The sequence below is a fragment of the Oculina patagonica genome, chromosome 1 (assembly GCF_052425735.1).
Source record: "Oculina patagonica isolate OP01 chromosome 1, crgOcupat, whole genome shotgun sequence".
Classification (NCBI taxonomy): domain Eukaryota; kingdom Metazoa; phylum Cnidaria; class Anthozoa; order Scleractinia; family Oculinidae; genus Oculina; species Oculina patagonica.
Genome location: NC_135758.1, coordinates 16,173,208 through 16,195,581, shown reverse-complemented (window position 1 = coordinate 16,195,581; position 22,374 = coordinate 16,173,208). Strand labels below are relative to the sequence as shown.

Here is a 22,374-nt window from a genome sequence, read left to right as displayed (position 1 = left end):
TCTTGGGTAAGACCATTCGATCTCTAGATCCACATTTGTGGCAAAGAATTCCATCTTCAGAAATAAACAGTTTGTTCCATTCATGTAAGAGCTGTCGTACACTAGCTGACTCTTTCTGTTTCTCCTGGTAGGTTGGACGGCTTCCGACTTGCATAAAATGTAAGACACGACCAATTGTCGGATCTTCTTGTTGAGCTGCGATAAGTTCACTATGTGGCATAGTTGGAACGTTAACACATTCTTCCTTTAAGATATCAGGCACTGCTGTTAGTGATGACAACCAAGCGGTCTGAACAGTGTTAGTTACATGGATTGAGGAAGTGACAGCATCCAGGACATCTTGACTAGCTACTTCTGAACAACTTTCCATATACTCCTCAAAGCTGATTGGCATTCGGGACAGGGTGTCAGCATCCGCATTGGCTTTTCCTGGTCGATACTTGATTTCAAAGTGGAAATCGGCTAATTCATTTACCCACCGCAGACCTGTGGCATTGAGCTTCGCTGATGTTAGAATGTATGTCAAAGGGTTGTTATCCGTGAAAACAGTAAACTTTGGAGAGTAGTAAAGGTAATCACGGAAATGGTCAGTCACTGCCCATTTTAGAGCCAGAAACTCAAGCTTGCCTGCATGAAGGTGGTACTTCTTTTCGGCTGGTGACAGTGCTCGTGAAGCATAAGCAATTACTCTCATGACCCCATCCTGGTTTTGGTACAACACTGCCCCAAGACCATCTTTACTTGCATCAGTGTGTAGAGTGAATGGTTTTGAGAAATCTGGGTAAGCCATAACAGGTGGATGACTGAGGTGTCTCACTAACTCTTGAAGGGCGAGTTGCTGTTCCCTACCCCAACAGATCGGTGTCTTTGAGGGTGGTTGACCATCCTTCCCAGTGCTAGTTAGGAGATCATAAATTGGTTTCGCAACTTTGGCAAAGTTCTTAATGTACCTGCGGTAGTAACTTAATATTCCAGCAAGCTGTCTGACTTCACCAACAGTTCTAGGTGACACTTCTTTTAACTTCTCAATAGCCTTAACACACCCTGGGTCCATCCGGTAACCATCACCTGACACAACTCTTCCTAGAAACTGGACCTCACCTTTAAACAAACTACATTTACGCGGCTTCAACTTCACTCCATGTTCCCGCAACTTTCTTAACACTGTCCTCAGATGCTCAACATGATCCTCAAAGGTCCTGCTAAATACTATGATGTCATCAAGGTATGGAATAGCCACTTTGTCCCTCAGTTCACCCAAACACCGTTCCATACACCGCTGGAAATTTGCAGGCGCATTCATCAATCCAAATGGGATTCTTATCCACTCATACAGTCCCCATGGTGTAATGAATGCTGTGGCTGCTCTGCTCTCCTTGCTTACAAACCCCTGATGATATGCTTTACCCTGATCGAGAACACTGAACCAACTATTACCACCAAGACTATCCAGGGTTTCTTGGACTCTAGGGATGGGATGTCTGTCAGCAATAGTCCTGCGGTTAAGTTCTCTGTAGTCGATGCATAGTCTCAGAGACCCATCTTTCTTTCGGACACAGACAACTGGAGAGGAATATGGAGACTTAGATTCAGTGATAAAATTCTGGTTCAGAAGGTCTTCGATGTACTGTTTCACCTCTGGGTACAATGGTCGAGGGATCGACGTGTACTTCTTTTGCACTGGCTGGCTATCCTTCAGGTTAATCTCCATTTCCAGATCAGGGATGCAACCAATATCTTCTTCACTAGATGAGAATGACTCATGCTCTTCCCTCAGCATTGTCTCAGCTACAATCTGCTGATTATGGTTTAAGCCACTAAGGTCAACTGCTGGGAGATGGTTTTTGCTTTCTCCATCTTGCTGCCCAGAAGGAGTTGGTCTTGTTGGCCCTTGAGGCTCGTGCTCCCTTTGATGTTGTTGGTCGGTCTGGATACTGCATTCACTCAGCCTCACGTCTGCCGCAGTCACTGATTTCACTGCCTGAAGAACTCCTAATGAGGTGCGGCTCTTTAGTGTGATGTCATGATCTGTCCCATTGTATACAGCAACTTGTACACGGGAAGTTTTTCCTGGTTTGATGTTTAACAAAGTCTCATTAACTTCTAAGCCCTCTGGCAACAACTGTGCTAGTCTGTCTGGCTCGAACAACACTGGTGTTTGCTTGTACACAGGTCCTGTATTTGCACGACAACTGACAGCGACTGTGCTATCCTTAGGTATGACCACATCTTTTCTTCCAGTTCTCACTTTACAAATGGCATCTGAACTTGAACTCTGAATAAAGTGTACCAAGGCATCTAATTTTGTCTTATCTTTTCCAGGGAAACTGTTGTAAATAATTGGCTTTGGATTCTGGTCCTGGCTTACCAGCTCTTCAATGACATTATATCCCAGAATAGGACAGTCTAACTTTTCTGATGTTACAAGGAAAGGCACTAACAGTTCTTCTTGACTACTATCACTGCTGAGAGAGGTTAACTTCACTCTGACTTCCACCCACCCAATGTAAGGTACCTTGGTCCCATTTACTGCTGTTAAATTTAGATTTGTATCCAGGAGCTCTGACAACTGTCTAATAGCTACTTGTCCTAGGTGTTGCTGAAGTAATTCGACTGATATTATGGATACCTGGGCACCAGTGTCCCATAACAAGTCACATTCACAGTCATTGAGCAAGCACTTTACCATACACTTCTTACCAACAAGGCCAATAACTTTAGCATGTTCACTTGGAGTTAAATGGCTAACACAGGCTGGGTCTACAAAATCTTTAGACTTACGTGTACTTGCCTCAGAGAGATGACTTATTGCTTGGCACAACACCTTGTGATCAGACCAGTGTCCTTTCTGACATTCTGTGGAACAATACCATACACTTCGACACTGACTACATCTTTTAAGCTGTCCTTGCTTGACTCCGGTTTTACAGCAGTTGTTACATTGGTGAGACTTTGGTGGATTTACGACTGTTTCCCGTCTCGCGGAAGCAGTCGATTCCTGTTTAACTGCTCCCTGCATCCTCTTGCAAAATGAGAGTGGCCCCCACACTTAAAACAGTGATTGCAATACTCCTTCTTGTTTTCAAGACAGCTTGAACACAAAGGTGGTCTTCTTCTCTCCGGCCACTTCCCAAGGGGTACACTTTGGTCGGTGCTCTTCTTTCTGACCTCACTTTTCAATGCCTCAACTTCTGACTTGATTGCACTGATAGCTGCTAGAAGATCATTCTGAGGGGTGCTTTTCTTGTTTTCTTCCTTTCCTTTAGATGAGTCATCAGATACTGTAGACACTGATAATGCTGGTGGTTTGGTCTTGCTATTGTTCCTTAGCTTCTTGTCCCTCTCCTTTTCTGCTGAGGTTGCCATACTCATCTGTTGCATTAACACTTCATCTGACACATTGGGGTCCTTTAGGAATGGGCGAATCTTAGCACGAATACTTTCATCCTGTAAACCAGTTTCTACTGTTCGAAGAAACAGACACTGTATGTGCCCAGAATCATACTGTAGGGATGTGTCATCATCTCCTTCACTACATGCAAACAGAATCTGCTGCCTCAGATCTAGGGCATTCATCAAAAACACTTGAGGTGATTCTTTTGAGCTCTGACATAATGATGCTAGTGTTTGATAGAGTTCTGATGTGTTTTTCGCACCATAGTGGCTACGAAGAATCTTCTTTAAACGTTCCAATGTTAAGTCTTTGTAAGTTTCCAGATAACTCCTAAGCACCATCCCAGGTGTGATTGAACGAATCACACCATCAACAATTTCATCTTCGGCATAACCCTGGGCCAACCCTGTCTGAATCTGACGTGCAAGTGAAGAGAAGCTAATCTTATCTTTTTGTTCCGGCTCCCCAATTTGACCACTGATCTTAAACTGTCTACGTAAAGCGCTGGTCGCCAACAGTTTTTGAACTGAGTCTTCCTTTGCTACACTGGGAGGTTTGGAAACACTTGGAACAAACTTGCCACTCTTACCTTCGTCCTTGATGCCAGAAGGTTTTTCTGTCAACAACTTTTTCACATCTTCAAGGTATGGCACAACTTCGGCTTCTTTCAACTTGCCAATTCCTTCCTCGAGTTGCTGAACGATAAATTTCGCCACGAATAGTTTGCTCTTCCCTTCAATTTCGACTTTAAAGAACTCCGCAATTCGCTCGAGTGAACTCCAATCCGCGGCATAAATGTTAGACTGTATTTCAAGTTCAAGGTCTTCGGCCATCATGATAGTGTGTCCTTCGTTCTTCTCCACACGGGTTGACAAATATGGCGGGCAACTTACAAAGCACGTGGTCGCGAAGAAAAACACAGATAAGCTCAAAAACATACCAAAATCGTTCGCCACAAGTGGTTCCTACAGTCCTTCATTGTCCTTGAGTTTTAGGTCCTGGCAGGGTCGCCAATTTTGTTAGTCCACACGCCCAACAAGCGACAAACAGGAACATCTAACTTTAATACGCACTCGAAGCGTTTCACGCCATCTTAGATTAACAACCTTCTTGGCCTAGTGCCAGTCCCCTATCGTTCTATATATAACTAGTTCCAGTTCTCTACAATAGCTCTTTTGGAATACTGTTTTCACGGCATATCAGTGCCCTCTCATTAGCACTTGGGAATTCGTAAATACAGAAATGCGAACAGTTAAGTCTTATGTCTTTTTTCGTTTTAAAATAGCTTTGAGACAAATATATCACGCTACAGTTTTTATGTCTCCCTTGTATAAAATAATCGATTAATGGTTTTTGATTTTTATCACAAACATAATCGTCAAATATCACGAGCTTTTGATTATCATCATTTAGTTTAGAAACAGGAATTATTTGGTCGTTACTAGCTTCAATAATGTTATAACCAGCTTCATCGCTTATTGGTTGGAACACATTGATAAGATTCTGGTATTTAGACTGGTCTAAATTTTTGCATATAAATATATTTTATCGAAATATAATAAATTGTAAATCATATGCATTAAAGTATTAGTCTTTCCCATATTACTCGGAGCGCAAAGTAGCATACGAAAACATTGATTTGGCATGAAATCGTATACTTGTTTAAAGTTCGAGACTATATCGTCTTCAGTGTCATAATTTGGTATTTTCATATTATATATATCAGTTATATAATATGAAAGACGCCTGAAAGACTAATGAAAGACTGATGAAAGACCGATGAAAGACTTCTGGAAGACTAATGAAAGACTGATGAAAGACTTCTGGAAGACCGATAATAATCTACACTAATATATATAAATGAGTCTATTAGCTTGGCAAAAAATTGCTGACCAAAAAGAGGAAGTTGAGAATCAAATCAAAAATATTAATAATCAAATAATGTCTTCAAAATTGCAAGATGAATTAGGACAAATCAAATTCATAAAAATGTTTAAACCAGTAACATCTCGTCTCGACACACAAATTGAAGCAACTAAAATGTTGGAAAATAAAGGGGTAAGAGAGGGTGATCCTCTTCCAGAATATCCAATTGAACCAGAAGATGGGGGTGATGAAATGCCCGATTTTGATCCACCGCCACCAATTAATGAAACTCAAACAGAAGATGAAGATGAATATGAAATGCCCGATTTTGATCCACCGCCACCCATTGATGAAGCTCAAACAGAAGATGAAGATGAAATGCCCGATTTTGATCCACCGCCACCCATTGATGAAGCTCAAACAGAAGATGAAGATGAAATGCCCGATTTTGATCCACCACCCTCAATAGAACAGAAGAGAAAAAAATGGGATACAAGTGCTAATCAAAAGGAGTTAGATCGTCAAAGGGAATCTCTCGCCGAAGAAAGGCGTCAGGTTAGTGTTTTATTAGGCAAACTGAAGAAAAGTGGTAAAAATATGATCAAATCTGGTAAATACAAAGGAAAATCATATAATGACCTGTTGGAAATAGATGAAGATTTTACAAAACAAATTAACAATATTGAAAACCAGTTGTTATTAACTAAGCAAAAAATACAACGTATGGAATACAAACGGGTTCCTTTTACTGATTCGGATTTACAGGAAAAATCAAAAAAATTAAAAAAGACCCCCCGTAAAACTAAATATAAGAAAAAACCAGCTATAGAAAAATCATTATTTGATAAGATAGAGGGTATGAGGAGGGACACAGCGCCTGATTCTGATAGAGAAGAAGATGAGTGGGAAGGTAGTGGTCTAGCCCATAATTATAAGGCTATTTATTACAGAGACCCTGAAAAACTTATTGAAAAATTGGATATAATTTGTGGAAGCATATCCGCTGGAAATACGAGTTATGAATTAAAAAACCAAGGTATTACAATAATAGATGAACTGTTAAGAGTGAAAAGAATTACAAAGCGTCTATATGAAAAAATTTATAACAACTATTTTATCTAATTTAAATATATATTATGGAAAAGCATTTAATACTTAGTTCATTCAGGGCGAAAAGACAAGCCAATAATTATAATCAGAAAGCACATGATTTTACAATTTATCTTGACCAGCCTTTATTCCTAGATCCAAATAAAAATTATGAAATGGCACTAGACGAAATAATCAGTATGACATATTCGTGGTATAACCTTTCAGCCTCATTCGGTAACAATAAAATAAGATATCGAAAAACCGTTGGTAGTGATACAAGTTTTAAAAATATTGAATTTCCTAATGGAATGTATTCATATACAGACATTGATACTTTTTTAAAAAATACAACTGGTAAAGATGGTGATGATTATCCATTTACGTTTGATTTATCATTATTTAGAACAATAATAACCATAAAGCAAAATTATGAATTAGATCTATCTGTATCAGACTTTAATTTGATTCTGGGTTTTGAAAAGAAAATTTTAACTTCAGGGAGTAATATAAGTGACAAAATACCTGATTTAACAAGGAGCGTTGATATGATATGTATTCATTGCGATTTGACTAAAAGATCCTTGACAGATGAATCAAGAGACGTTTTATTTTGTTTTAGTATTATAGCACAAGGAATTCGTAGGTCATTTCCTTTCACTCTTGAACCGAGAAGATTGAAATTTTCTCCAATTAATAAAAATAGCATTGATTCAATTCGAATATATATAACCGATTCGTATAATCGTCCCATTGATTTAAATGAAATCGATACGGCGTTTCATATCGTTATCAAAGAGGTGAATTAATCTAAACTAATAATATAAAATGAATCGAGTATACGAATGGTCAAAATTTTATAACCCTAAAAAAGGTTTATATCAATATCGCCATAAAGGATCAGGTTTAATAACTAATGATTTATCAAATATCGGACAATATTCTAAAAAAATGATAAAAGATATCAATAAATCACCAATAATCAAAGCACAAAAGAAAAGTTTAAAAACCGTGTTAAATAGAAGTGAAAAAGCTGGGGATCTTATTTTGAAACGATTAGCACAATTGAAGTAAATTATCTAATCTAATAATATAAATGAGTTTCAGAAGCATAGAAAATGTTGAAAAAGTTGATTATCTCAGATTCAATCTGCAAACACCCATTATTCAGCCGGCAAATGGCTTATATCAGGAAAAAACAGGGTATATATTCAATATGACTGATCGTTCTTCTTGGTTTGATTGGTATAACGGATACTTTATCGTCAAATACAAACTTCAAAAAAAGGCTGATGGTACAGCTATCGATGCCAATGCTCTAGAAACACCTGTGCTGACGTCAACGATAAATGATAGTTTCAGTATTATAAATCACATTATGATAACTTCAGGAGGTAAAAAACCTTACGATGGTAATGACCTGCATAAAATCTGTTTCATAAAAGGATTGCTTGAATTTTCTGATGACTATAGTCGTACAGTAGCTACCAATTTTAATTGGTATCTTGACGATAGAGCTGCATTAGTGGGCAATTTGACAACAGCCCCAAAAGTAGGAGCAATTAAAAGAGCTGAATAAATTGTGCGCAGAATCAAAAGAAGTATATGCTTGTATTCCGTTGAATAGGTTTTCCATTTTTCAAGAACTACGAGATAAAATGATACCACCTATGCAAATCGAACTAAACATAACACTAAATGATGATAGAGAGTTTATTTACAGAGTTGGGGGTGATGAAACACGATATGTTGTTTTAGATTTTCAGTTATGGTTACCACGTTTGAACTTTACATCAGCAGGACAAAAATTAGTGAATAGTAGTTTTTTAACAGCAACAAAATGGACATATTTAAGAGAATTTATTAAACATTCATCACCAACAACTGCTATTTCTGGGATATATCAAATTACACCAGCTATTAAAAATGCAAAACATGTTTTTGTATATCTGCAAAGAAACAAGTCAAATAATGAATTAGAAAATCCCTTTATTTTTGATACTTTTAAAATAAATGCGGGTGATAATGCATGTACACTATCTACCTGTCGATTGCAACTTGGGAATTCATATTTTACTCCAGAACTAGAGTATGATTGTGATTTTAAACCAAGATTATATAATGACATTCAAGAATATGCATTCAGAACCAACGACTACAATACAGGAACTCAGTTAAATTTACAAAATTATTCTGAATTATTTCCTGTTATCTATTTCGATTTAAGAAATCATAAGGAATCGGTTACTGATGATCCAAAACAGTTATTGTTTCATTACAGATTGAATGTACAAGCTACTGACGATTATATGATATACGCTGTAGTTCTTTATGAAGAAAAAATTGTAATTGACAAAATTGGGAATGAACTTATTTTTATGTAATATTTAATCTAACACTATTATATATAGAGCAAGACTATGAGCACAAAATATATTTCAACATATATTCCTTTAACAGAAGGCCAAATGAAAAAGCTAGCCAGAGCAATCAAAAATTCAAGTGAAGTGAGTTTATTGATTGATAAGCATCAGATCAAAAAGAAGGGTAATACTGAGTTATACCTTACAAAAAGACAAATAACACGGCATAATAAAGTAAAAAGTGAGGGTAAAGGCATTACATTGAGTTTATCTAAAACACAAATAAGTAAAATGCGAAAGGTGATTGGAAAAGGAATTCAAGTCACTCCCCCTCAAGGAGGGACAGGAATGCAAATAGAATACCCTTATTATTCACCACAAATCATTAGGAAACAAAGATCAAAAAACGGTGGTAAAATCAAACTACCGACTAAAAGAGATGCATTATCTTATAGGAGTCCTCCAATTATTGGTTCGTGGGCTGAATATGATAAATTTCTTAAAGGCGGATTGGTGCTTCCAAAAAAAAAGATCTTAAAACCAAAAAGAAAGGAAGAAAGCCAACATTCCATAAGAATATACCGATGAGTAATTTTGATCTAATAAAATGGTGCAGATATTTAAGCATCCCAATCAGTGATGTTTTGTCAAGGGATGAAAGAGTACCACATAACCATAGACAAGCATTATTTATTTACAATCTTGAACCATCTTATATGAGCGGTAGCCATTGGGTTGCAACTTATGTAAAAGATAAGGTAATCAATTATTTTGATAGTTTTGGTATGCCTCCATTTCAAGAAATAGTCGATCACGCAAAAAAGAAGAATTTAACATTGATACATCAAAACAATCAGATACAGAATATAAATACAACCACATGCGGATACTTCTCTTTATACTTTCTCAACGAAATGAATAAGGGGAATTCGTATTATAATTTATTAGAAGTGTTTGACATATATGACACAATGAATAATGAAAAATTCATTCAACATTATTTCAAAAATATGTAACGTAATATATATACAATGACTAAATCGTATTGTGTACGTGAAAAAATAAAAACTAATTCAGTTCCTAATTCTGAAAAATATATGAGAACAAAAAACAATCGTTTAATACTCAAATCGAAATGCGTTTCTTGTGGTATCACTAAAACCCGTTTTGTTAGTGAGAAAAAGGGGCGTGGAGTAGGTGAAACGATTAACAAAAAGGTCGGCGAAAAGATTCCAGGGTTTCAACAGGCTCAAGACTTAGCATCGGGTATCATGGCAGTTACGGGATCCGATAAAGATCTATTTAAAAAATATTGGCGCGGTGACTTTGCTAAAGGTATATTTAATAAAAAAAAGCGGGATTCAGACATCTAATTTTTGGAAGCCTGCTGGTGCATATAAAAATGAAAATCTCGACCCCAAATGCAATTTCAGTGAGTATAAAAATGGAAAATGGATAAATCATTATTGCGATTAAATATCTAATCAATATATATAATGTGCCAATCGTATTGTCTATCGTGTAAAAAACAAACCAAATCATTAAACTCTAAAAAGGTAAAAGCTAAAAATGGTCGGCTTATGGAAAAATCAGTTTGTCAAATATGCAGGAAGAAAAAAAGCAAATTTATTAAAGGAGGCGCTCTTGATATACATAAATTGATTGGGAAATTGCCAAAACCAAAAGCCGGCTGGGTACCCCATGGCTATGCCTTTTTGGGTCCTTATAATCCTCTCGAAAAACAAGTGAAATATGATCCAAATACAGGTGAAATACTTCAAATATTTCAAAAACCGACAGGCAGAACGGATGAAATAGCGATGAGGCATGATATTGCATACAGCGTTTGTGGAAATAAAGCAAAATCTAAACAACTAAGTTGCAAGCATAAAGCTGACCAAAAAATGATCCAAGAGCTCGACTCTACCCCTTATTCTCAACGTCAATGGGGTCATACTGTCGCTCGTAATGTAATTGCAACCAAGGCTAAAATAGGGCTTGGTGTTAAAAAAGCCAAAAAACGGAAAACGGCGTTGAGTAAAAATGATTGGTCTCAACAATTAGCCGATGAGTTACATAAACCAATCAGACGAAAATTTAAAACTAGAAGAGTAATATCAAATGGAATTGACGACATATGGTCTGCTGATTTAGTTTTTATGGATAAACTTTCAAAATGGAATAAAGGTTATAAATATCTATTGACTATAATTGACGTATTCAGTAAATTCGCTTGGGCTATACAATTGAAAGATAAGAAAGGTGCATCAATAACTAGCGCTTTCAACAATATTATCATTAATGACAAGCGTAAACCTGAATATCTCTGGGTTGATAAGGGATCTGAATTTTATAACAAAACATTCAAGGAATGGCTAAAGCAAAATGATATTAACATGTATTCCACTTTTAATGAAGGTAAAGCTGTTGTTATTGAGAGATTTAATAGAACTTTGAAAAATAAAATGTACAAACAGTTTACTATTCAAGGTAATACACAGTATCTTGAAATACTTCCAAAAATAGTAAAAGAATATAATAATACAAAACATAGCTCTATCAAAATGACACCCACAGAAGCTTCAAAGAAAAAGAATGAAGGAACTGTTTACTTTAACCTATACGGTGATATGGAGCCATTATCAGCTAAACCAAAATTTAAGGTTGGTGACAGAGTCAGAATATCTAAGTATAAACGAATTGTTTTCGATAAGGGTTATACACCGAATTGGAGTGAAGAAATATTTAAAATAAATAAAATACAATACACTAATCCCATCACTTACAAACTGAAAGATCTCAGAGATGAAGAAATACAAGGTAGCTTTTATGAACCTGAATTATTAAAAGCAAAACAGGATGTATTCAGAATTGATAAAGTGATCCGTAGAGACTACAAAAAGAAACAGGCTCTTGTCAAATGGAAGGGATACAGTGATGACTTTAACAGTTGGATTCCATTCAAGGATTTACAACAAATTTAAACGCACTATATAAAATCACATAAGAAAATAAAAATATATAAAGTATTTGTATAAATGGTTAGATTTCAAAGATATTTTTGTGAAAAAGATAGACAGGATGCTATTAGAAGAAGCAAGACTCGTTACATGCGGTATAAATCATGGGTATGTGATATATGTGATGGATATGACTACAGATTGGCAGGTAAATGGAGACATCTTTTGACACAAAAACATATCAACAATAGCATTATCCATAACATGGATACTGACAATAGATCATAGGTATTAGGATCAGCGCTGTTATCTTCCAATGATATAATTGTACCATGACGGTCTAGCGCGGGGTATAGTTGTATCCTAGGTTATGATCCTAGGTTTTGATCCAAGGTTTGTTTAAACGCACTAAAATAAAAATTTTGAAAAAGTATAAGAATTTTTTTGATAACCAAATCTAAAACCAACTTTGAAACCAATTTGAAAAAATAATACATTTAAGAAACAATTTTGACTAAAAAATGAAAGTTATGATTGGTTGACATACTAAACATAGGGCAGATGTTCAAGGTGTTTAAATATTAATAATGAGACAACTCAGCGGGGTATATACCTGATTTTCCATATTTTAAAAAGAGTATAAGAAGTTTTTTTTATTTTGAACCGAGGGTTGAGTTAGGGTTGGTTTTTCAGGCTTGGTTTTACAGGCTTGGTTTTTCTAGGGTTTGAATTTCAGTTTTGATTTTCCATGGCTTGAATTTCAGTTTTGATTCCAATATTTGATTCCAATATTAGAATCCATTTTTGTCCCCATATTTGTTCCAGTCGGCAGGCAGTAGTGATGTACTACATCTCTAAGGCAAATTTGCCTCAGAGTGTAGTACATTACTACTCTCGAAGAGATCTTTGATTTCTTTGTCGCTGTCGTCGTCATTTCAGCTCCTTAATGTCGCCGTTTCAGAGCCGTGTCGCCCGTCGTAATTTACCCAAACAGGGCCTCATTATAATATTACATAGTTGTTCATTGTATTTCAATCGGTAACACCATGTATAGAAAATGGTAATACTGAATAAACTTGTTGTTGTTGTCGTTGTTGTTGAAAGTAATCAAATAGTTTCCAGGTGACAGATGGATTATTAATGTCAGCACAAAGTCATCAGTAATGAATAAAGAAAAAATTGCAAGGCCGATTCAACGGTTTGGGACTGTATTGAAATTCCAATATTTCGGAAGGCACGGCCTTCCTTCTTCAGGGTCTTACAGACAAGTAAGACTCTGTAAGACCCTGAAGAAGGAAGGCCGTGCCTTCCGAAATATTGGAATTTTAATACAGTCCCAACTCCCAAACCGTTGAATCGGCCTTGCTTTTTTTTCTTTATTCGTTATTTAGTTATAGCTGATTAGATCCTCTACAGTGAGAGGATCCGGTACTTCTATTTTGCACGGTGGTCCTTGCAAATTCACGTTAGTTTTCATCAGTAATGAAGCCGATTCACGCCCGCTGGCCACCTCTGTACGCTATTTTTCGGCGGAGAGAAAACACTGGTAGCCAAGCTTTTATAGACCCTGCTCCCCATGTCGCTCCCCATACCCCTCCCCTGATATATCGGTATGGACATGACAATCACATGACTTCCGGGTTCGTGACGGAGGACAGAAATTTCCAAAGATGGCGGACGGTGCAATCTATATTGGAAGGTTTCTTTTATTTTTGGTTGGAATTCTTCATTTATCATCAGCGGCATTACAACAGGAAAGAAAGGTGAGACACTCCAATAGGCAGTAACATTGATGTTTATTTGTGCAAAGCCTGAAAAATGATATTTCATCGTGTAAAGTGTTTCGCTTTGACGCCGCTATCGGTCTCACTACAAATGATAAGCTCTAAGTTTCTGCTCATTTCTGAAATGATGAGAATAAAGACCACTTGTATAAAACTTCGTCCACTTAGAGAAAATAGTATTCCATTCAACTTGAAATAAGGTTCTATAATTGGACCATTACTTTTTTTTTCTTTACATATAAAATGATTTGCCATACTCTCTTCAATGGCACCGCTCGAATGTACGCGGATGACACAAGTATCAGCTTTGCAGCCTCGACGAACTACGACCTCGAAACATTGATCAACACATAGCTAGCCAACGCGAACACCTGGCTAAGAACTAACAAACTCAGCCTAAATAGTACCAAAACTGAATTTATGATCATTGGTTCGCGTCAGAGGCTGCAAACACAAGCAGAGACTTCCATCCGTGCACATATCAAGGGCAACAAAATCAAAAGAGTTGACTCTTTGTAAGTCTCTTGGACTTACAAATGATGAGACCCTTTCCTGGTCCAAGCATATCAATAATATTTCTAAGAAAATTTCCTCATGATCAGCAATAGGCGCCTTGAATCGTGCGAGACTGTTCATTAACACACATTTGAGGCAAACTTTATGTACTGCAGCAGCGCACGTATGGGATGGTCTCAGCCAAACTTGAGTGATTATAAGTTGCAAAACTACAATACTGCGCTGCAAAGATAATTACTGTGTATTGTTTTTTCCTTTATTACTGCAAATATTCTGTGGCCCTAAAAGCGCTTGCAGCAAGTTATGGCAATAACTTTTCTGGTTTTCCTTGGTTACGTAGCTAAACCATACCTACTGATGAGATGGTTAACTGTAACTAAACCAGCTTCTGTTGACAACTTGGGAAAAGGATAAAGCTATACCTGCCAACTTTTTCTGGGTCAAAGGCGTGAGGAATTGGTTCGTAAGCGTGAGTTGGCGTGAGATCAAAGTTTTCAACTCGCAGGCGTGAGACTCACGCCCAAGGCATGAGAGTTGGCAGGTATATAAAGCTCATTTGTTTTTAATGGTCTCAATTTCTTTTCAGATAACCATCAAGGAAATTCCCTGCAATATAACACAGTGTAAGCATGAAAACTACAGCATCATTCATGTTATTGCTGAGAGTGACGATAAGAGGAGTGTCATTCATTACCTGTGGTCTGTCATTGGTTCCCCAACAATCATTGCTGCCTACTTTGAGAACTCCAAGACAGATGTTAAGCTAATGGTGAACTGGGCAGACATTCTCAACAAAGAAACACGAAAGGGAATTCAGTTTACACCAGAAAGTAATTACATCGCTGCATTTGTTATTCCTGCCATTTATGAATTTCAGGATCCCAAAGATGAGCTGTTTTATACTGAAAAGCACATCAAGAAAACTGATATTGTGAAACATACATTTGAAGCTGAGGCACTTTGGAGAAACCCTGAAGTTGACTCCAAAAATAACTTAACAACCTTCAAAGGCAGCATGTTAGGAGGAACTGTTATTTTCCAGGTAAGCTAAATTTTACAATTGAATGGGCGAGGGCAAGAACAACACTTCGATTTTTTGGCTACCTGGAAAATTGAATTTTTAAAACAGTTCCAAATTTCGCATGCAGGTTTGTCTACATGTGCTAAACATTGGCGATTAATTCATTACACTAGTCATTGCTTCGTCTTTCATAAATAACATATTATGCAAAAAAAAGGTTTTTGCAGCTTACATTGTTCACATTCATCCATCACTAGACATTTTTCCATGCATCGAGTGTGCAAATCTTTCCTTGAAGAGCTTTATTACAGTCGTCTGGGAAGTTAAAACATTATTTCACAAACCAACTTGGCTGGCGGCCATGACTTCATATTTTATTTGTGTTCCGAGGCGGTGTCAGCAAGGGACTGGGACTCACTCTTCTATTGTGACGTTCAAGTCACATGTGAGCCAATCAAGTACAGGAGAAAAATATGGTGCTTTGCTTGGGAAAACAAACTACTGGTTGGTTTGAGCACAATGCGTCTGCTTGGCGGTTGAAGGACATCATTAAATCTGGAAGCCCATAGGTGCACAGCATTTCTCGAAGAATTTAGAAATGTTCAGCCTTTGTTTTGTACAATGGCGCTTTTTAGGCGCCCGAGGTGTGAATGTTGTCTGACAACGGCCAGTTGGAACTAAGCAGTAATAAAGTCAAGACACAGATCTCTTGTCGGGAACTATGTCAGCGTGAGTTTGCAGTATCCACTTGGGTGCTGCAACAACAAAGTTGCCGAGAAGCGAGCTGGTTTTAGACTTTAAAAAATTCTTTGGTTGTTTTGCAGGGGGCCTTTTATCGCCAAAAATTTTCCTGTGCCTCATTAAATATTCATCCATCAATCGACTCGTGCAAATGCAAACCTAAGAAGTTTATCTTGATTTCGCCGGATTTTGTAGATGTGTGATGATTTAAGGAGTGGAGATAGAAGTTAAAGCAAGACCAATATGAAGTGAAAACACCAGCTCGTTAAAATGGGATCGACTGACCGCAAACTTGTCACAGAAGTGAGGTGCTTTACTGGCTGCTAAATAAAGCAAACATATTCAATCAATCAGTCTATCATATCAATCAATCTTTATTTCAATTTCACCTCAAATTACAGGTTACAATAACAGATAAAAATAGTCTGGCCTGGAACAACAAAAAACAGCTAACCGCAAGCAGACTGCAGTGAAAACTAACCGCAAGCAAACTGAAGTGAAAGCTAACTGTAAGGAAAGCGCAATCTCAGGGTTAAAGCTGACTCTGATCCTAACCCTAATGAAAAACGCTAACGCTAACATGTTTCTACAACCCTAACCCTTTTCTATAACCCTGACCCTAACCTTGAATACTAACCCTAACCCTAACAGTTTACGCTAACCCTAATGTCAAACCTTAACCCTATTGCCAAACCCTAAACGCTAATCCTAACCTTAGGGATAGGCTAAGAGTTATAGGTTATACCCTAGAACTTTCACTGGTTTCATTGTTTTGAAGAAAAAAAGGTTTCCTTTGTTTACAGTTTGTCAAAGAAATTTGTATAGGGGCCGCCAGCAAAACAACTTGCTTTTTTGCATGTGTTATTTCTTGAACACAGAGCAAAGAGCAGCCATATAAATTACTGGACAGCGTTTGCACGCATAAACAAACCTGCCTGCGAAATTTGGAGATGTTTTGGCAAAGTTCAATTCAGCCAAAAAATCGAAGTGTTGTTCTTGCCCTCGCCCATTCAATTTCAGTGTAGTTTTTAGAGAAGCATTTTAACAACGCGAACAAAATTTATGTGTAACAAAATTAACATGAATTTAAGAAAAGTTCTGGTTAGATGCTTATAGTAACTGTGTTTGCATAAATAAAATTAACATGAATTTTTGAAATTCACATTTATAAGTAAACATGTATTGTTTATTTCCTATAATAAGGTAACTCTTCATGACTCATTACTTGATACCAGATGTTCATGCCTGCAGGTCACATTTTTGATCTTGCAAACAGATCATTTTTGAATCTGATAGCCAGCTCCTAAACTGAAGCAATCAATACAAAGTTGAGGGCAGAATTGTAAGATCACAACCGGGACATTTGTGCAGCCTTATGTGGTAGCCATTCAAAGGCAAATAACCGGCACGCATACATGCATGCACAGGCGATAACGCTTTACAATGATCCCAGAAATTGCATTTTTCTTATTCATTTTAATTTTTATTTGCCTTGACTACAAAACGAACCTCCAATACATTACAAACCTACAGTATGATAAGATAAATACATTAAATCATTATGAACTTCGTCATTTAGCAACAGAAAGGCCCAGATTTGATTTCCACCCCTAGTCGATACTGAAGATTGTGTGAAATTTCCGTATTGAAATGGTCTGAAATGTAATGAAGTCAACACCGCTTACTAGAATCACTTACATGCATTTATGCAACTTATCAAACAAAACATTTTAGATCAGCTAAATCAGCAATAGGGTAGAAGTTCTTTCTGAGTGAACTCTGGCTTCTCGTAAAAATAGGAATACGGATACCGTCACTGTGTTATTTTTAATGGCTTGAGATAAATACCCGAATAAATATTATCAAAAGCAGTAAAAGGAAGATGGCAAGTCGCGAAGGGAAAAGTTAAATATTATCGACAACAATGCACGTCAAAGCAAACAATGATTTCAGATAGCTCACCTTTGCAATCTATAAATCAAGATACTGCTGCCATCGGTCTCCCTTTTGGAAAGGTTTCAAAAGTTATGACACTAACCGGCCTTCACTCGTCAAATTCAACATCAGTCAACTTAGTCTGCCATCACGTATGCCGACTTCGAATACACGTACAACGGTAAAAAAGTTCTTTAAGCGAGCTCACAATTATCCAGTACATCATTCTCCCCTGACCCCAAAACTCCGTTTAACTGTACGTTAGAAATCAAACGCGTTTTGCCGATGGATGCTCTTAAAGTTGATTCATACTCATTGACAATCAAAGATGGCGTACCGAAACTGAGTAAACAACAAAGTGCCTAGTTCCCAGTGCTACTCGGTTGGAGTAATCCGGCCTCACACGGCCGTCCACCGGGCCATAGCATATAGGCGTTACCGCCTAAAAGGGAAGCCACGAGCCATGCGGACCACACACTGCCGGAGCTTATCCCAGTTTCCGCAGCATTATGCAGCTAGGAATATTTCTACTCCCCCCTGAATGGGATGCTAGTCCATCACGGGGTACTCCCTAGCGTTATGTTGCCGGTGCATTTATACACCTGGGTGGAGAGAGGCACTGTGAGAGTATGAAGTGTCTTGCCCAAGAACACAACACAGTGACCCCGGCCAGGGCTAAAAATTGGACCACTCGATCCGGAGTCCGGCGCACTAACCATCAGGCCACGGCACCTCCCACATTCAAAGGCAAAGGAGAGGAGAAAATGAGAAGCGTGAAGTGAGGGCAAGGAGGGGAATGCCTGCAAGGATTTTTATAAATAATATTTTTAAAAATAATAATTTATTGCGTCATAAAAGAAATACTACTGGTAATATTGTGGAGGCAAGTGTGGCCGAGTGGTTAAGGGCCCTGGTGTTGTAATCGGTTCAAGACCTCCCCTGCCACTAGCTGGATTTGTTTTCGGTCGTCCCGAGTTCAAATCCTCGATCACACTTTGTATATAGCCAACTGGTCTGCCTCCTGCCAGTGGGGATTTTTAACCTTGTTATGTTCATTTAAAATATTTGTTTCCTCTGTTTCAGTGGCATGCCTGTAAACTAGCTATCTCGAAGCTAAGTCCATGACCACTATAAAGCAACATTTCCATTTTTTTACATTTACAATACATGCCAATAATTATATTTTGCAAGTTGCATAGGAAAAATACAAGCAATGAGCAAAAAGTCTGCTCGTATAAGATGTTAAATTATCAAATAAGGGATTTATTATTCCACTATTGGTTCAGCCATTTTGTCACTCTGCTTTCAGCCATATTTTTGGCCTGTTCTACAGTGTAATAACTTGGCACATTTTGTACCACATGGTAAAATGGCACAATAGTAAATTAATAAATGTATGTAAGAGCTATTAAAAATCTTTATTTATTTAATTATTTCAGAGTTGATTTCAATATTTATTGGAGTTATTGTTCAAAGAATCTATTGGTACAGGAGGGAAGTTAATTTGTTGTTTTTCTTTCTCTTCAGTGCAATGCATCAGCCGATCAAGGACGAGAATCAGTTTTACCACATCAATTGTTTACCAGCAACTCAACGGTTTTCACCCTCACTCTTGATCACTTAACAGCACTAAACCACACAGGGAGTACTCGGTTTATATTTGAATTAGTTTCATTTACTGTTGATAGAACTTCCACTTGTATCACAGCTCAAAAGTCTCTTGATGATGAGTACACCCCAGCTGTTTTTAAAACTATTGTCATTAACACCACTGGCTCCAGTGACACATCGTATAGTGCATGGAAGCCTGTTGCTTACAAAAACAAGACAAGGAGTCTGGATCATCAAATACCTTCCTATGCGTATTATGGAAATGAACACCAGTACATCAAAGAACACTGCGCACCTCTTCCTTCTTCCTCCTCCAAATCTGAATTTGACAGCATAGTAAACCATTTGAAAGACGACATTCATTTTACATCTTATGGCATGAATATCTCCTTTGGACAAAAAAAGGATGGTTGGTATGAAGACTCCAAATATCTTTCTTGGTAAATACAATTCTTTTTGTTTTTATCAGCTACTTATCACCATGCCTTTCAGTAGCAAGCAAACTCTGAACTTCAGAACCTTTTTAACAATTGCATTTTTCGATGCTCTCAATCATAATTACCGCAATAAATGAACCTTGCAAAAAAATTAATTAACAAAATGGATGAAAATCTACCAATCACAGTCCACAGATGTGCAATTTGAAACCAACTGAAGTTAGCTTCTGTTTCCTAAGAGGTCCTCTATGATGACTGATGGCAGTGAAAAACACAACCACCAATTTTAAGTACAACAATCAACAAACCTTGTTAGGAAGGACTTAAAAATTATACACTGTAAGAGTTGTACATGACAACAGCAACAACAACCACAACTGGCTTGATTGCCATTTTTACACTTAATTGCATAATGTTCTGTTTAGTACAAATAATCGAGTTGAGTAACATTAATTACATCCAATAGCTTTCCTTTCTTTTCCTTTATAATGGTTTACTCCACAGAGAAAAATTACATTAAGGAATTAGAAACAGAGTGGAGAGGTTAACAAGCTACCAAAAATCACCTGAGGCACCAAGCTGGGGAATCACAAAAAAGCATCAGATTCCATGGATAACAAGTTTTTATTTTGTTTTATTCTTTTTAGGTCTGCCATGGTAGGTTATGGAAGACCAGAGTTTGATTCATTTTCCACGGTAGTGTTGATTATCATCTTTGTTGGCTTTGGCACTCCAATGCTGCTTATTGTTATAACCATTGTCTACCTCATTGTCAAGAAGATCAAAGCTAGAAAAGCAACATCATCATATGGTATGATAAACTGACAGAGATACGAATGACTTCAGTTATGGAAATAATTTTACAGAGATTTAACAAGTTGGAGATATAAGTCTTGATTCAGTCTGTACCAGGTGCTGGCAGATTTTGTGACTGACTTCCTCTTCAAGCATTGTAATGGTTAAATTGTTTAACCACAGTCAATCAGCATGTGACTTCTTTTCGCTGTGTCAAATATGCAACATCAGAATGCTTGACTAAGGGATATGCACGTCATACAGTGTACAGCATTGAGACCAATAATTATTAGAAATATGTGCATGTAATGGTAAGCCATCTTTAAAATTAATTTGATTTATTTTGGAGTGCTCATCCAAATTTGACTCCAAACTGCATGTCAGAAGATGAAGCTGTTATTGACTGAGTAGGATGTGCTGGATGGAAAGATCTCAGATTGTGCAGAGTAAAGAAAAGGTGGTTTTCTCAATTTTCTCCAGTTTTTTTTGTCCGCCCCTACTCGCATAAGTTTTCTCGAGTAGGAGTACATTTCAGCTTCCTGCAGAATCTTTGATAGTTTTTTTTACATACAGCTCACTGGTATATGTGATGACCTAAGGCTACACAGCAATGTGCTATGTGTCGGGTTTTCTGTGTGTTTTTAGAGAGAGATTCAGTAAGGATGGCTGGAGTGAGATTCATTGAAGTTTTTTTTAAAGAAATTTACACATTATCAGCTTATAACGACATCTGACGCAGCTTGACTGTGAGTTAATTTCACTAATGACACAGTAATGAAGTGATGTTATGGGTATGATATAGGTTACTCTCTTTGTACCACAGTAGATACATGTCCAGGAGTAACAACATAGTGAGAACACTAAGTTCTGCCTTTTTTACATCAGCAAGGCTTTAAAATATTCTTGTGAACAAATTTAGAAGAGTAAGTAGAACCCCAGGGTGTGTATCACAAAATAAAATTAATATAGAAAACGTTTATATATTTATAGCTATTTTTTATGCCCTAACAACCACTTGTTATGCCCTATCTGTATGAATAAAACTTGTCATCATTTACAAGTAAGTTGTAGTCGGTCTTGTGTTAGTCTTCTGTTCCTGGTGAACATTGGGCTGTGTTTATGGGGCCTTGTGCAGCAACCCTGTGATGTTATTTTTATTCATCGCTTGAAACCTCCAATTATTATGCTAAACTTCTGCTAGCACAATGGGCTAAACCTTACCCGGGGGTACTCCCTATAGTGGACTGTACAGGGAGTCTCAGGTGTATATGGTAAATGTACTCCATGAAATAGAGTAACTTGAAGAAAAGGGTAGGAAATCTGTTAGAGTTTAATGCGAATGCAACAACAACACTTTATTTGCATTCCCAGTTACAAATGGTATTGCAAAAGTATAGGAAAGATAAAAAGAAAAATAATAATTAGAAATACATGTTAAGATATGTAAAGGTGAGTAATAAAATCAACTTATTGTCAATTGTTCCGACTGTCGATTCATTTCTTAGTGCAAAAGCTTCGTGAATGAAGTATCCTGTGACCGCGGCACTCAGGGCGAATGGCGACCCCAAGCGCTTTGTGATTGATGTTAGCAAACCGAAACCACCTTCTCAACAAACGCCTGCAACTGCACCGGATGACAAAAAAGGTTTCTGCATTTTGCCGTACGTCAAGGGTACTACGGAACCAATCAAGCGAATTTAAGCAATTATAATATCAAAGTTGCTTTAAAACCACACCAAACCATCGGCAATTTGTTTCGCAAACCAAAAGATCCAGTTCCAAAAGATCAGACTCGTGGCGCAATTTATTCAATTCCCTGCCAAGTTTGTGACAAAAGCTACATCGGAGAAACGAAACGAAAA

The 22,374-nt window shown here is 37.3% G+C and overlaps 1 protein-coding gene and 1 long non-coding RNA gene across 2 annotated transcripts; one reads left to right on the top strand and one right to left on the bottom strand.

Moving 5' to 3' along the window:
• The first annotated feature begins 13,324 nt into the window (after positions 1-13,324).
• LOC144658676 (glycosylated lysosomal membrane protein B-like) lies at positions 13,325-21,967 on the top strand. The gene is made up of 4 exons (XM_078519141.1): positions 13,325-13,435; positions 14,559-15,014; positions 19,197-19,720; positions 20,365-21,967. Exons 1-4 carry the CDS (start codon positions 13,343-13,345, stop codon positions 20,540-20,542), a joined length of 1,251 nt encoding a protein of 416 aa, XP_078375267.1. The 5' UTR covers positions 13,325-13,342; the 3' UTR covers positions 20,543-21,967.
• LOC144658948 (uncharacterized) lies at positions 17,196-18,114 on the bottom strand. The gene is made up of 2 exons (XR_013571808.1): positions 17,697-18,114; positions 17,196-17,389 (listed from the first exon to the last, which is right to left on the bottom strand). It is a non-coding gene; the product is annotated as an uncharacterized LOC144658948 (long non-coding RNA).
• Positions 21,968-22,374: the final 407 nt, after the last annotated feature.